At 43.3% G+C, this 16,704-nt stretch overlaps 1 protein-coding gene across 2 annotated transcripts in view; it reads left to right on the top strand.

Annotated features, from left to right (window-relative positions):
- Positions 1-11,439, top strand: part of LOC124008167 (pre-mRNA-splicing factor ATP-dependent RNA helicase DHX15) — a 32,275-nt gene extending 20,836 nt beyond the window's left edge. For both annotated transcript variants that reach the window (XM_046319234.1, XM_046319235.1), the window contains exons 9-14: positions 419-527; positions 3,901-4,092; positions 5,727-5,849; positions 6,684-6,874; positions 9,812-9,981; positions 10,398-11,439. In XM_046319234.1, the coding sequence (XP_046175190.1) occupies positions 419-527; positions 3,901-4,092; positions 5,727-5,849; positions 6,684-6,874; positions 9,812-9,981; positions 10,398-10,515 (903 nt within the window). In that variant the 3' untranslated portion in view covers positions 10,516-11,439. The remainder of the gene's footprint in view (positions 1-418; positions 528-3,900; positions 4,093-5,726; positions 5,850-6,683; positions 6,875-9,811; positions 9,982-10,397) is intronic.
- The last annotated feature ends 5,265 nt before the right edge of the window (positions 11,440-16,704 follow it).

Below are 16,704 nucleotides of genomic sequence, written 5' to 3'. Positions count from 1 at the left end.
AATTATACCTGTACACTGAAAATAAACATCTCCATTTCCCAGCTATCCAGTATTTCCACTTAGAACACAAGTCTCCTATTCCTTATTCAGCCCTTTTCACTCTGACAGCTGGATTCCCCACCAATCACCCACAGCCCTTTTTAATAACCTGCGCCAGTGACACGGACCCCCCCCCCCCCCCCTGTGACAAATGAACACGTGAAAGACCCAGTCCTCCACCTTAACAGGGTAATTCTTTCACGTCACACCGACTGGCAGAGGGCATTTTAAAACAAGTTAAATAGCCCTTCAAGCGGCCCTAGACTTCTATTTTCTGTTCACTTTGACGCACAAGTGCGTGTAACGAGATAATCGGCACCCTTACTAATTTGTTTTGATTTGAAACCGTCTCCTCCGGTTTCCCTTTCTTCTGTCACAGGACAACACATATCCAGAGATTTTGAGGTCCAACCTGGGTTCGGTCGTGCTGCAGCTCAAGAAGCTAGGTATCGACGACTTGGTCCATTTCGACTTCATGGACCCACCAGGTAAGAACTCTTTTATTGCATTTTGACAAAAGGGATAGATATTTTTGTTGTGTTAATATCTTGTTTTTGTGTTACTAGGGGACCTATTCAGTCAATCTCAGTCAAGGCTAAATTTAATTTCTTTCTGCACAGTGTGTGTACACAGTGTGATTGTATATGCTGCTGAGTTTTTCTTTGTTTCACAGTGTAAATCACATAGCCAAACATTACTTCTTTTTTAACTTAATGTTCTTGACTTATCCTGGAAACCCAGTTACGGAGATTGATTGAATAGGGCCTCAAGTTGTAAAGTTTGGGTTTTGATAGATAACACCATGGTGAATTTCTGTCTCATTTCAATCACAGCATCATCTGTTAAGGGCTAATGAATAGACATGGACGAGGAAACATCTCAGGTCCACAAAAACATTTTTGTTGAACTGAAAATGTTTGATGTATGACACCCAATCTGGTTCAGCTATGAGCTTAGAAAAATGAAAAAGAGGAAATGTGGAGTGTTTGTAGAGTCGAAAATAATTGTTCTGTCTTGGAAGTTGAGCATAATGGCCACATTGGACCTTGTGGTTCTTTGCTCCTTTGCCGGAATAGGTAGTTAAACTGCACTGTCAAAACAAGTCTGTTTCTATCCGCCAAGGGTGGACATGGTGTAGTGACTAGGGAGGAGTAGTTTGGCTGGTCAGTCGATGTGTGTTTTGGCTGTCGCCTCTCCAGGCACCCCCCTATTCCCCCTGTTCATCTGCACTGGGCTGGAGCCTGGCCAAAACACACAAGAGGTGCCTTGTCTCGTCCCAATGTCACTTACTTCTCTTCCCAGCAGCCCCGGAGCCAACTCACCATGCGTGTGTTCTTACTCTCCCCAAGGAGAACTGCCCCCCCACCCCCCTCGGACTCTCTGTCCATAGCCTCAACCCCAGACCCACCCACCACCTTAATACAGTTTTCATCTCACCTCCGAGATTAAACCCATCTCTCCCCATCCACGGCGCCAAACACCATTTTGAGAATGAAATTGGTTACATCAATAGCCCCGGTATCACCTTGGCTATTGCCTTCTCTTTATATTCCGCCGGTGAAACGTGACTGACCTATTCCCCCAACCTCTGCCACCTACCCCCTTCAGTTCTCTCCCACAACTATACGTCTCCTAGCACTTAAGGGTTAGCCCCCCGCCTGGTCCACTCAAGCCTTGTCCATTTAGTCTAACTGGGAATGAGGGGAAGGAATGATTACCTTATTCATCCACTTAGAAAAAAAAAGGCTGTACCTGGAAGTTCTACACTCTGTCAGTGGAGGCACTGGGTCCGTCTAACTAGCTGCTTAGCGCCCCGGGAACACGAGCTGATTGGACTAGAAAGATGAATAGCCGGAGTATGCTGTGCCCTCGCTCCAACGCACTTCAAAGCTTCTCCTCCAAGAAAAGTCTTTGTATCTTGCCGGCGCACAGGTCAATTTGACATGCGGTGCAGAAGAACCACTCCCAGGATGGCTATGCCAGAGTTTTGGGTTCAGCCAAGTGGATCTCTGGAACTGGTTAAAGAGAGCAATGGATGTGGGTCTCCAGGTAGAGGGGCATGATTAGAACATGTTTGGCTCCTTAGCCCAGCGTTTCCCAAACTAGGCATCGCCTGATTTTGAAAAAATGGGCTCGTGAGAGAAACTCTGAAATACTGACCCAACGCTCTAAACGCCAGGCCAGAGCGCTAGTCCCAATTTGTAATAGACTGGCATAGCCCCAATTCAAAAAGTAAATATTGGGCTGTAAAAAAAAATTGGGATCACAAATGGGGTTGCGGACCAAAAAAGGTTTGGGAACCTCTGCCTTAGCCTGTAGCCATTTGGATTGTCCACACACCGTCATCTGACTGATGAGGCCAGACAACCCAATGAATAAAATGTCAGCTCCTCTAAGGGCTTGAGAGATGGAATGCTTCCTTGAGACGATTGAAAAACTCTGCTGCTATGATGGTGGGGGGATAAGTCCCATCAGCCATTTGTTTTAATTTATCATCAATTTGGGCACATTAAAAGGATTTAATCACGACTTGGGTTTGTGCTGCTGTCATTAAGGCAAGTGGGGACACTGTCATTGAGCTGCTGCTCTCTTCTGTGGCTGTATGCAATGAAACGGTGCAGGCAGGGTGATACCTTGGAGTGGGCAAGGATTGGAGAGGTCCATATATTTTAAGGTTAACCAAAGAACCCAGGCATGGAGACCATTGGCTTTTAGTTTGTGTTGCATTTGAGTTAGGCCTGAATCTTAATGGAGAACCTTGGTTTCCACCCTGTAACCAGGGAGCACACGAGCGGCCAGTCTATTTCTCTGTCAACCTGCCTCGCTCCACGCTCAATAAGCACAGTGGCAGTGGAGTGAAGCGGCTCACCAAATCACATAAAGTCCCAGAGAAATCAGTAGCGATTTACAGGAAGGACCAGCCTTAGGTGGGATTCATTTGCCTCTTGACATTTGCAGAGTAGTACATTTCAAAGCCAATGTGAGTTTAATGTACCTTTCAGCCTTTAGTCCCATTGATTTGGCCCTTGGTTAATATATTGGATTCTCATGTATTGAGGTGGTCAATAGTTTATTTCTGATGAGGTGCATCATGTATAGATTGCATTTCCACACTTGTGCATCATGTTACAGATACTGCAAAATCAGATTTTCCTCCAAAAGGAGTGTGTCTGCCACAAGCCATTGATAAAGTAATGTGGCTAGATCTCACTTTTCTATAACAAAAGTAGGTTTGATGCCCCGAATCGATTTGTTCGTCATAAGAAAATACCTGCTTGTATTTTGAAAAAGGCTTTTTTTGATTCCTTGTTTGAGAGAAATTAAAGTGAACAACATGGCCCTCAGCTGAAGCCGAAGCTAATTTTCAGTTGACATGCAACTGGTCATTAGGCTTCAGTTTTCCCGAGCCGAAGGTCAATAATTGCATCTTGGGGAAAATCTTTTAACCAAACGTGGGAGCCCTGTTTTGATGCATTAAGTGAAGGGTTCCCCTGTAATTGCATTAGAGTTGTTTTGAATCAGCGGAGCAGAAGATGAAAAATGAGCCTCCCGATTATAGTTTCCGTTCGGGGTAACCGGCCATCACATATAGAGGTGCTTGTTTTAATCTCCCCTTGTGTTCTTTCCATCTTCCTCTGCGGTTTCTTTTTTCACTTTCCTCCTATGCCATCCCTTGCGCTTCCTGTGCTTCTCTTCAATTTCTTATTTAAACCTTTCTTTATTTAAACCTTATTTATCCAGGTTACTCTCATTTGATATAAAATCAAATTTTTGTGTGAAAAGACCTGGTCCAGGATGGCAGCGGTTGACAATAGTACAAATATTTTCTTACCCTCGTCTCCCTCTCTCGTCTCCCTCTAGCACCGGAAACCCTGATGCGGGCCTTGGAGCTGCTCAACTACGTGGCGGCGCTCAACGATGACGGAGACTTGACGGAGCTAGGCTCCATGATGGCCGAGTTCCCCCTAGACCCGCAGCTAGCCAAGATGGTGATTGCCTCCTGCGAGTTCAACTGCTCCAATGAGATCCTGTCCATCACAGCCATGCTGTCAGGTAATACTCAGGGAGAAAAGTGTGGTATGCCCATCACAAGCCACCGTCATTATTGTGCACACTAATTTTCCTGTGAAAGTTGTATGTTCTTGACAAATTTGCCCTTCATCCTCCACAAATGATGGATTCAGTGCCCTGCATCTGCAATTTGTTTTCTCTTAGTTGTCCAGACGATGATCCCTTCACCCTTGACCCCTTTCTTGTTTAGTCTATTTCACCAGACAGGTTTTTGGAGATAATTAGATGATATGTTTAAAGTCATGAACTTGCCTAGTTAAGTAAAATAAAAAAGTCATGAACTTCTCCTGAAACTCAAGACTTTAATGTGATTGTGTCTGCAGACACAACATGAAGACCCCACTCTATCTAGCCTTTGATATGCAGTTGTTGACATTAGATTTGTCTGTCTGGTGTCTAGAGCTGGTCCGAGCATTTCACACCTGGTTCGTTAGAAAAACATATTTGTCCGGGAAAGAACATAAAACCATGCCTCTGTCTTTGTAGCAATGACATCACTCTAGTACTGATGGAGTTCTAAAAAAGAGCTGTGTATAGGGGGTGTAATCTGAACTCCATCTCTGCAACTGTGAATTTCAATAACGATGTTGATGAATGTGATTTGACTTGCGGCTGATAGCAAATTTAATCTCTAATGGGCCTTAACTTTGCACACGACCCCATTGAGCACAGTGAGGAAGAAAGAGTAGAGCAGAAGGAGTTGGTGGTGTCAGTCAGTTAATATTTGTCAGGCAGGAAAAATGCGTGTCTACAGTAAATTAATGAGTTTATAGTCTGAGCAGCACCAATGTGCTGCGGCAGTAATTGCACTTTAGGCTTGCCAAAGCAGAGTGCTGCTCATTGAGATGAATCCGATGCTTTTGAACAGAGGGAAAGGGAATTTAACTAGCTGTTTGGACAGGCTGCACATCTATAACTGGTGTGTCAAGGAACCCGGTTTTCTGCTGAGTTCATTACCGAGTCAGCAGTGGATACTAGGCATCGCATCGCCCAGGCAACCAAGTGTAGGGATTCAAATCGATAAACACTCAGCTTTCACCCGTTAAGCCCACGATGGAGCATGTTTTAACGTTAGGCTGCTCACAACAAGTTTTGGGAAGGCGGGAGGTGTTTGATGCAGCCTTTTGATGTACAAGTGCTTTTCCGCGTGGATGCAAGACCATGGGTTTCCCTCTAAAGTGCTCAGGCAAAGATTGAGTGGTTAAGAGGACACTTTCTTTGGTGTCCCTCTGCACCACCGCTTAAAGAGTTTATGAGTCAGATGCAGGCTAGCCTCATAAATGCCCTTTACCCAAACAGTTTGAGTAAAGGTACTATTTTGGGGGTTGGAGCCCCTTTCTATGCCCCTCTCATACCCTGGCTGAGGTTAGGTCTTACAGTATGCAGCTCGTAAAACATCTAACCTCAATCCTGCGCAAAGCAGGAGAAAGCCAACCCTCCTTTGCCTTCTCCCACCCCCATTCACCCCCTTCTTCCGACACGCACCTGTGGCAATGTTCTGCCCCGTGAAGTGCTCTCTCTGGCCTCTCTGACCCGAGGCCTTGTTCTTCTCTGTGGGAATTGCTTAACTCATCCCTATGGGCGGCTGTGTTGGGGCCCATACCAACCTTGTTTAGTCCCACAGTGCTTCGTACGACCCACGGAGGCTAGGAAGGCGGCCGACGAGTCCAAGATGCGTTTCGCCCACATTGACGGAGACCACCTGACCCTCCTCAATGTCTACCACGCCTTCAAACAGAGTACGTGTCCCACAGAATGTCCATTGAGCATGCTTTATTAGAATTCAGGACTAGGCTTAATCTGTGTCCGGCAAGACAACCTTAATGTCACCTAACATACAGTGCCTTTTTGTCAACGATCTACACAAAATGTTTGTGAAAGATAAAACACTATCTTGATTCCATAAGTATTCAACCCCCTGAGTCTGAACATGTTAGAATCACATTTGGCAGCAATTACAGCTGTGACTCTTTCTGGGGAAGTCTAAGAGCTTTGCACACCTGGATTGTGCAACATTTGCACATTATTCTTTAAAAAAATATATTATTCAAGCTCTTGTCAAATTGGTAGGTAATCATTGCTTGCCAGAGATTTTCAAGACAATTTTAAGTCAAAACTGTAACTAGGAACATTAAATGTTGTCTTGGTAAGCAGGTCCCGTGTATATTTGGCCTTGTGTGCTAAGGTGTTGTCCTGCTAAAAGGTGAATTTGTCTCTCAATGTTTGTTGGAAAGCAGACTGAAACAGGTTTTCCTGTAGAATTTTCCCTCTGATTAGCTCTATTCCATTTATTTTTATCATAAACTCCCTAGTCCTTGCAGATGACAAGCATACCCATAACATGATGCAGCCTTCACCATGCTTGAAAATATGAAGTGCTACTCATGTGTTGTGTTGGATATGCTCCAATCATAACGCTTTGTATTCAGGACAAAAAGTTAATTTCTTTGTCAAATGTTTTTTAGTTTTACTTTAGTTTAAAATTTGGGCTTTAACACAACAAAATATGGAAAAAATTAAGTGATTTGAATACTTTCTGAAGGCACTGTAAATCTATATCTTACCTCTCACAGACCATGAGTCGACACAGTGGTGCTACGACAACTTTGTGAACTACAGGTCGCTGATGTCGGCCGACAACGTGCGCCAGCAGCTGTCCCGGATCATGGACCGCTTCAGCCTGCCCCGCCGCAGCACAGAGTTCACCAGCAGAGACTACTACATCAACATTCGCAGAGCGCTGGTCACAGGATTCTTCATGCAGGTCAGTGCTCACTGGCCAAACAAGAGAAAGGAAGGGCCCAGAGGGTTCTGTCTCGGAATGTGTTGTCATGCTCTATGGCGCCATATTGTCCCCCAACAACACAGCACTTGGTTTTGACCTTTGGGTAGTTGGCTAGTCCCTTGTATATGTTCCAAAAATGTCACAGGCCAGAGTAGAGTATGTGGATTAGTCAGTTAACCCTAGTCAGTGTTTTAAAATTGGAAAATAGCACTGTACCACTGACTTATGTTTAGATAACCCATCTTCAATATAAGCTTGTTAGCTTGTCAAACTAATGCCATCCCTTAAAGTAGCAATCAGCAGTTGAAACAATAATAAAGCGTACTCCAAGCCTCTGTTTCAGTAAAAAGCTGAGGGATGGGGCTGGAGAAATGTAACCGCTCTCAACTTCATGCACAGAGCTATGGATGCAAGGGCTGATCTAAAAATGATAGTTTTAACCATGTTTTGAGGCTATAGTTTTAAATGTACTTTAACAAACATTGGCGTAAAACTTATATTTTGGATTCTGATGGGGTACGACAGTTGAACTAAATTCACGAGACAGAAGTTAAATTCTTTGTAGCAACTGCAGATTGCCCCTTTAAGACTGAAGTAAGATGCAGCGCTGCTTTTGTGCTTCACCTTGGTGGTGTTTTCTCGATACTCACCATGTCTGTTTAGTTAACAGGTGTTTACACTGTTGCTTAAAACACAACACGTCAAGATGCTTATTGTAATGGATCGCCTCCCCTAAGTGTGCGCACACAGGCACTACCAGTTAAACACATAATAAGAATTCAAGGCAATTTGCTGCCTGCTAAGGGAAAATAAATGACATTTTGTTGAAAGTCCATTTCTGGGGGAACCTGAAAACAAGGTACCTGACAAGTTGAATTACGCCGTTAATATAACAATATTTGTCAACATTAACCTTTTATCGCAAAGACACATTTGTAGCTCATTGCAGTTCAGAGGCGTTTGAGCGCACATCTTTGTTTGGAGAGGTCTTTATTGAGACTGATTGATTGGCCTCGTTAATCACAGCAGCCATCGTCTGCATATTGAAGTACCCCGAACGGAAACCAAAAATGAACCGCCCTCCTTAACTTGGCAAATTCTGCTGAAGTTAAAACGCCTAAAGCCCAGAGCTGCCTCTTCTTCCCCTTTTCTCTGTAATTGATTGTGTTCATTGTACTTTAAGATTATACACTACATTCCAAGGGGTCAGTCTAGTTCATACCTGAATATGCCGATTCGGCTGCGGGGATTATAGATAGTTTTTTTTACCATGTTAAATCGACTCAGGATAAAAATTTTAAAAAACATGAGTGCCTGATCAGTAAACCTTTGATACTGTGTTTCTGTGCGTGTATGGTAGGGATGTAACGTTTGATATGCATTGGTCCCTGGATCAAATGTTTAAGATTTGAGTGCATCGGTCTGTGGGACCTCAAACCGATCCAAATGTTGCATGCATCGGTCAGAAAATAGATTCAAACGTTATGAATCGCCGGTTCACTAAAACGTTTTGCTCATATGACTTTTTTCTACCTTCTGAAAATACCGACTGATACGTCCTCTTCATCAGTGTCAAACTAAGCATGTAACTGTGTCGAAGGTCATTGATCTACAAGTCATTTTTCATGCTGAAACACCCCAGGCAATATCAGTAGCCGAGTCAAACTGCTCACTGTGCTGCCTCGTGCGCAGACCAACAAGACGTAGGCGGACTATTCCTGACCTTGCACATTTGCGCGGCACCTTCAGCATTCAAATGCTTGTAAACTGGCTTGCACAATATTAGGCTTTATTAGTTGAGTGAAGACCAATGTAATTTGATAGGTTATTGTGCAGTTGAAAAATGTGTTTTACCGGAATAAAAGTAAGCTACCGGAGACAACTTTCATCTGGCTATAGTCTATACCTGCTGATCGGGGCTTATAGTGGAGTTTTTTTAAACGATTGTTCAGGTTCCCCATCAGCAATTGTTTTGGTTGTTTTGCTTTAAATAATCCGTGTATATGGTCAGTTTTAGATATACAGGGTCCAGTTGATAATTACATAACGACCAAAACCATTCGTTTTGAGACGGGGTGAAATCCAAAGTTGTGCTATTTATTAATTGCCATAGATAATTATTTGATACATTACTAGCTAAAACATGTTTAATTCAGATCAAAAGAGAAAATCATACATTGCCCCCCAATCTGACAGTGGCTCAGGTGACTACATACACCATAGACATATATTGTACATAATTTAGACACACAAGTCAGCTCAGCAGATTTGAATTGAAAATGGAAAATGAATGTTTATGCAACAGATGTTAGAGCATCGAACCGTATCCCACCGAACCGCATCGATTCATTCCTCTAATCAAACCGAATTGCACCAAATAATTTCAAACTAAAACGTATGGTTTCTGTATCGTATCGGAGCCCATGTATCTAGATACACATCGAATCGTCTTGAAAGAGAAAGATGCATATCCCTCGTGTATAGACTTTAAATTAGTTGATACTGTATGCATTAGTGAGATTTTGTTAAATGTCATTTATGCATTTATACGGAGACTTGATTACACACAGGTGGATTGTATTTATCATCATTAGTCATTTAGGTCAACATTGGATCATTCAGAGATCCTCACTGAACATCTGGAGAGAGTTTGCTGCACTGAAAGTAAAGGGGCTGAATAATTTCGCACGCCCAATTTTTCTGTTTTTGATTTGTTAAAAAAGTTTGTAATATCCAATAAATGTCGTTCCACTTCATGATTGTGTCCCACTTGTTGTTGATTCTTCACAAAAAAAGACAGTTTTATATCTTTATGTTTGAAGCCTGAAATGTGGCAAAAGGTCGCAAAGTTCAAGGGGGCCGAATACTTTCGCAAGGCACTGTATCTAGCCTACTGTCTCTGTATGTGATTGACAGGTAGCCCATTTGGAGCGTACAGGCCACTACCTGACTGTGAAGGACAACCAGGTGGTCCAGCTGCACCCCTCCACTGTGCTGGACCACAAGCCGGAGTGGGTGATGTACAATGAGTTTGTGCTGACCACCAAAAACTACATCCGCACCTGCACTGACATCAAACCAGAGTGGTAAGCTCACTGCCTGCCTAGCCCCAGGTCCATCTTGTCTAGTGCGTGTGCTCCTGACTATAGTCGGTCCTCGCCTAGATTCTTCTAGGCGTCTGTGAATGTGCTTGCCTGCAGTCAAACCCGCCTGCTCCTAGATCCATATTCCAGAGAGAGAGACTACAGCTTCTAGTGTTCATGTTTCCTGCTAGACTGGTGAGAATGTGAGTGGCGTGTGTAAAAAAAAAAAGCAGTCAGCCCGCTCCTTATGTGTCTGTGGGACTGTGCGCGTTGTTGGTTTACATGTCTGCACCGATCTCTCTCTCTCTCTCTCTTTCTCTCTCTCTTCTCTCTCGGAGAGAAAGCCTTCCTTCTAGTTCTCAAATACACACACACAATCCAGACACATTTCATGACTGTTTATTTGTGTCCTTTCCCAGGCTGGTGAAAATCGCCCCGCAGTACTATGAGATGGGAAACTTCCCCAACTGTGAAGCCAAGAGACAGTTGGAGCGCATCGTAGCTAAACTCTCAACCAAGGAATACTCTCAGTACTAACACAAGTGTGTATGAGAACAATACCAGCACGAAGGGCATCTGAACTCTTTATCTGAGCACTCTTCATTTTCTTCAAAAGCCTTTTCTTCTCATTGGTTCATAATGTATTCTTTTCATACTTTTTGTTTGGGTCTTCCTTATTTTGACCACCTGTAGTCATTTGTGATTAACAGGTGGTTGGCACTGCGGCCGATCCGGGTAGGAGTTAGCGGTCAACACAGTTACTACCATTGACCATGGTAAAGCATGACCATTTATGTAGATGTTGACATTCCTTTTTAGAAAGTGTGAACTCTTACTGAAATGTACTTAGGTAGAGACATTCCATGCTAATTCATTGAACCAACTTTGACTTCAATTTAAGGAAAAATACCAGCGTGGACGGTTTAGCACCCACCGTCTTGCTTGTATAGCTACCAGACTTTGGTGTTATGTTAGGGGGAGGGGCTCAATAGGTTGAAATGTTAAAAACGTGATTGTCTTGTGTTTTATATATTGATTTTGAGGTTGGAATAATACTGTGAAAATGATAATGCCCTTTTAGTGTAAGAGCTGTTTGAAAAGAGCCTGACATTTCAGTCTGTTTTGATTGGATGGACATTTGTAAATTAGTTGATAGACCAATAAGAAAGAGTTCCAAACCTCTGCCAATAACAGCTAGTTTTCCGTTTTCCCCTCGCCACTCAGACCACTTCCAGACAGTCCAAGCTAAGTTCTTGCTTGAGAAATTGCTTTCTTTTTGACCATTTTAATTGAAAACTATCACAGTAAGGTACTTATTTAACAAGAAAGGTTTGATATTGATATACAAACAGACGCATAGGGCCTTTAATGTATGTTAATGGACACAAGGGAGATGTGCAGACTGGGAAATCACCTGGTCATCCACTTTAAATAACATGAATAAACTGTAATAATTTGTAATGAAGGTCTTGGCATTTTTTTGGGCTTTTCAAGCTTGGCCTTGGAAGTCAATTAGTTATTTTTTTGTGCATATAGATATGTACTCTGCATACTGAACAAAAATATAAATGCAACATTTTTTTTTTTTTTTAACCTTTATTTAACTGGGCAAGTCAGTTAAGAACAAATTCTTATTTTCAATGACTGCATAGGAACAGTGGGTTAACTGCCTGTTCAGGGGCAGAACGACAGATTTGTACCCAGTCAGCTCGGGGGTTTGAACTTGCAACCTTCCAGTTACTAGTCCAACGCTCTAACCACTAGGCTACCCTGCCGCTCCATTCAATAATTTCAAAGAATTCATATAAGGAAAGCAGTCAATTTAAATAAATGAATTAGGTCCTAATCTATGGATTTCACATGACTGGGAATACAGATATGCATCTGTTGGTCACAGATACTTTTGTATATATAGTGTACATTTTACATTTACATTTAAGTCATTTAGCAGACGCTCTTATCCAGAGCGACTTACAAATTGGTATGTTGACATACCTTCAAATGAGTGGATTTGGTTATTTCAGCCACGCCCATAACTGACAGGTCAACTGCAAGTGCTGTTATTGTGAAGTGGAAACTACTAGGAGCAACAACTGCTCAGCCACGAAGTAGTAGGCCACACAAGCTCACAGAATGGGACTGCTGAGTGATGAAGCATGTAGCGCATAAAAATCATCTGTCCTCAGTTGCAACACTCACTACCAGGTTCCAAACGGCCTCTGGAAGCAGCGTCAGCATAAGAACTGTTTGTCGGGAGCTTCATGGGGTTTCTGCACACAAGCCTACGATCACCATGCGCAATGCCAAGCGCGGCTGGAGTGGCGTAAAGCTCGCCGCCATTGGACTCTGGAAAAGCGTTCTCTGGGGTGATGAATCATGCTTCACCATATGGCAGTCCAACGGACGAATCTGAGTTTGGCAGATTGGGAAATCTTAACGCTACAGCATACAATGACATTCTAGACGATTCTGTTATTCCAACTTTGTGGCAACAGTTTGGGGAAGGCCTTCATTGGCCTGCACAGAGCCCTGACCTCAACCCCATCAAACTCCTTTGGGATGAATTGGAACGCAGACTGCGAGCCAGGCCTATTTGCCCAACATCAGTGCACGACCTCACTAATGCTCGTGGCTGAATGGAAGCAAGTCCCTGCATCAGTGTTCCAACATCTAGTGAAAAGCCTTCAAAGAAGAGTAGATGCTGTTATAGCAGCAAAGGGGGGGAACAACTCCATATTGCCCATGATTTTGGAATGAGATGTTCTACGAGCAGATGTCCACATACTTTTTGGTCAGAAAACCAGTCTGTATCTGGTGTGACCACCATTCGTCTCAGTATCTGTTGTCCGTAGCATCTGCCTGCTCATACCATAACCCCACCGCCACCATGGAGCACTCTGTTCACAATGTTGACGTCAGCAAACCACTCGCCCACACGACACCATACATGTGGTCTGCGGTTGTGAGGCCGGTTGGACGTACTGTTAAATTCTCTGAAACTACGTTGGAGGTGGCTTATGGTAATGAAATGAACCTTCAATTCTCTGGCAACAGCTCTGGTGGACATTCCTGCAGTCAGCATGCCAATTGCGCGCTCCCTCAACTTGAGATGTCTGTGGGATTTGACAAAACTGCATATTTTAGAATGGCCTTTTATTATATGTTACACCTGTCAGGTGGATGGATTATCTTGGCAAAGGATGTTCACTAACAGGGATGTAAACAAATTTGTGCACAGAAATTTGAGAGAAATAAGCTTTGTGCATATGGAACATTTCTGGAATATTTTATTTCAGCTTATGAAACATGGGACCAATGCGTTTTTAAAATATTTTTGTTCAGTGAATATCAGCCAATAACTTAGTCTGCCCATTTCAGGAAAATTCCAGATATCACTTTTAGTCAAAGTAATCATAGATGAGTTAATTACAAATGTTTGAGGGTTAAAAAGATGTGTAAATCTCTTTGCCTGCATCTGTTGGTGTGGTAGGGACTATAGTTGCATAAAATCGCTCAAGCTTTTGTCAAGCCACTGATGAGGCTGCAGAATAATTTGAAACCGGACCCAATAACATTCTAAACGTTCTTCAGTCCACTTCCTAATTTGTCATTGGGATTGGACAGCTAGTTCTTATCAAACTTTGAACAAAGGAATTTAATATTTATTTGCTTCTATAGCCAAGAAAGTTTGATGAGCCCTGGAGAAGTTTCTTAGAGAGCTCCCCTGTCATCCGATGGGTCAGCAGCCCAAATGAAACACATCGCTGTGTGAGGCGGTGCGTGAAGCCACAGGAAATTGGACGCAAGGACTCCTTAGAGATGAGAGCCTTGAAGACAGGGCTGTTCCCCAGGCTCAGGTCAGCCCAGGTCCCAAAGAAGACTAGCCCAACTGGTGGAGCATCTTGGGTCCTTCCACCCCTCAAGGCTCCCTCGTGGCTGCTTTGGGTTGAGGGGGTTTCGCAGTGTGTGTCCAAGGCAGTTTCAGCTGGCCATAAAATCTCTATATTATTCAGAGTTAAAGCCTCCTGACAGTTATATGAACTCTGGCGTTTTAGTCCCTCTATGGTAGATCATGCCTTAAGAAAAATGTCAATGGCTGTGAGATTTAGAGATTTAGTGCTTATTCCCTAAAATATGGTGCTTTATGCACTCTGACCGTTGTGGGTGAATTCTGTTGGTTTTTCCCTGTTGTGACATTTCTCTTTTTTCCCCTCTTTCTCTACCTCATTGTATATTCTCAGTAAGGCTATGAAGGGTCCAGTTCATCTCACCTGAATGGCAGCCTGTGTCTAGGACACCTCTGCCATTGCAGGTACTTTATGTCCATTTCTTTTAAAAATGGCTGCCCCTGTGTTGCTGGGCAAAAACTGAAGCATTTGCAGCAGCACGGTTCATGTTTCTGCAGCTGACTACGTGGGCGAGAACGCAGTTTGCCACGGAACCCAAGGGGTCTTTTTTGTTTTTAGCTCCGTGATGATCCATTAGTCTTACATGAGGACCAAAAAATTTTTTCTCCACCTATGGCGTAATATATCTCACCCGTGTGCCTGAGAAGTGTTGAGTCTTATGCTAAGAGACACGACTGAGGAAGACGAACTTCAAAAGCGACCCTTAACTTAGCATTTGCCCCCTGATTGAAGTTTCAAAGGCAAGTCAGCCAAGTGGGGAGGGGAAGTTTAAGTGTTTTCAGAGCGGTCTTTAGTAGCGAGAGGAGAGGGAGGAGGGGAATGTAGCAGCCTATACTACTGAGGGAGTATTAAGGCTATGGTTTGTGCAGTATGCAAAGTCAGGAGATTAGTATGTTTATTTTATACTTCCAGGCTGTTGGGAGGCAAGTTTTTCAGCCCAAGTTTTTAAATCGACTCCTTTTTGCACAGGAACATGAATGTGACCACGAGATGGTGCCAGGGAGATTAGCACCCCTAACTGAAGCCAACGGAAAACCCATAGGTTTGAGCTGATTGGGATATTGTCGTGCTCAATATCTCCAATCCACCCATTCTGTCATACATAATTACAAAAGAAAAATCACTCCTTTTTTTTGGGTGGGGGGGGGGGTTTATATGTTGGCTAATGACACACAGTGAAAGCATAACATATATTTAACTAAATGTCCTTCTTTAGACCCATCCACCATATATCCTTTGGAATTACGACAGCCGTCTGCACTGACAACGTTTGCTGCGTTAGTGTCTCCATCTGTCGGAAGAGAATGGTGTGTAGTACAGTTCATTTCAGTGGCATGGTGAAATGTGTGTTATGTAAACATAATGTCCTCTGTGTCTTAATTGTACTTAAATAGTTTACAACATGGACCGTCCACATACTAGCTGATATTTCCCCATTTTTAAAAGCCATTCTTTTATGCCTAAGCAGTTATGATTGAAGTTTAGTAATCTCATGCTTCAGTATAAAGGAGTTGTATAATTTCAGCAAATGCATTCTATTTTAGAGGAACCTTTAGTCCTGGGTGATAAAAGGCCATGGATACATTATTATGTCGAGGAAGGAGATTGCCTGAACCAGAGACCTGCTGACATGGTCATTCTCAGCCTTTGCTGATGTGCCCCCCTTTGAATGTGACAGAGGACAACACAAGGGACCATTCAACAGTGGTCTGCGAACATAACTTACCAAAACCACAAATTCTGAGACAAAAGGACGAGAAAATGGCTAGCCAACCGGCACACAAATCACCACTTTGTATGGGAACGACTGCATCTCTGGACCACCCATGGGGCAATGGATGGAGGCCTCATCAGTTTGGGAGGGGGTTTCCACCATCTAACCCATCTAGCCCCCTACCATCCTGCACCAGACTTTCCAACCAATACGAGCCCAGACAGGTGTCTTATCTCCATCACGCAGCACAAGAGCAGCCAATCTCACAGGAAGATGGCGACTGGAATGTGACAAATCCATCTGTCCTGGTTTGAATTTGTATGCTAATTTGAAGTAATAGCCTCTCTGGTGACAGTGCAACGGAACAATTCAATCATGCCATCTCTGACAGTCGCTTGCCAGCCCTTTATGTGATATGGTATATATGCATGAACCACCGGGTTAGGCTTGATAGATTGGCTATATAGGGGGAGGTGGGTGGTAGTCTGCATGTTTAAAATTGAGCTGCCAATTGGAAATTAATCTCGCCCCCCAACTAGAGGGATCTATGCAGAAACATGCTGGCAGGAAATGAAAAACAATATTTGCATCATTTGTGACTTCATCTATTTCCTCAAGCTCAGTAGATAGATATCCTGACATATTACCTAACCAGTTCACTGGTGTGGTCCCCTTATGGAAAAAAAATGGAAATTATTAAAATATACCAGTATTTGAAATGGCACACATGATTGTCACAGTGGATTATTACTACCTGTCAATGCGATTTCTCTGAAAAACAAATAGTCCCCTAGAATTAGACATAATAAGAAAGGGAGATCACAGAAAGCAAAGATTCAGTACATTGCAATGGACCCTGAAGGGTAGCGTGTGCCGTAATACATTTGTTTTTAAAGAGCTTGCTCAGACTATTGTGATTTCTCTCGCTGTGCAGCTCCCCTCCGCTGTGTAAATGCATGGTGCTCTGCAATCTTTAAATTAATCTACAGTAGAGGACAGATTATGGTAGATTATGACAGACATAAAGCACAAACCACGCACCCCCCCAGTGTTCATATGGCGTGCGTCACCCCCCCACTCTCTATACTTTCATCTAGGCCTCTT

The sequence above is a fragment of the Oncorhynchus gorbuscha genome, linkage group LG21 (assembly GCF_021184085.1).
Source record: "Oncorhynchus gorbuscha isolate QuinsamMale2020 ecotype Even-year linkage group LG21, OgorEven_v1.0, whole genome shotgun sequence".
Taxonomy (NCBI): Eukaryota; Metazoa; Chordata; class Actinopteri; order Salmoniformes; family Salmonidae; genus Oncorhynchus; species Oncorhynchus gorbuscha.
Note: the sequence above shows the minus strand (reverse complement) of the source record. Positions and strands in the feature narration are given on the sequence as shown.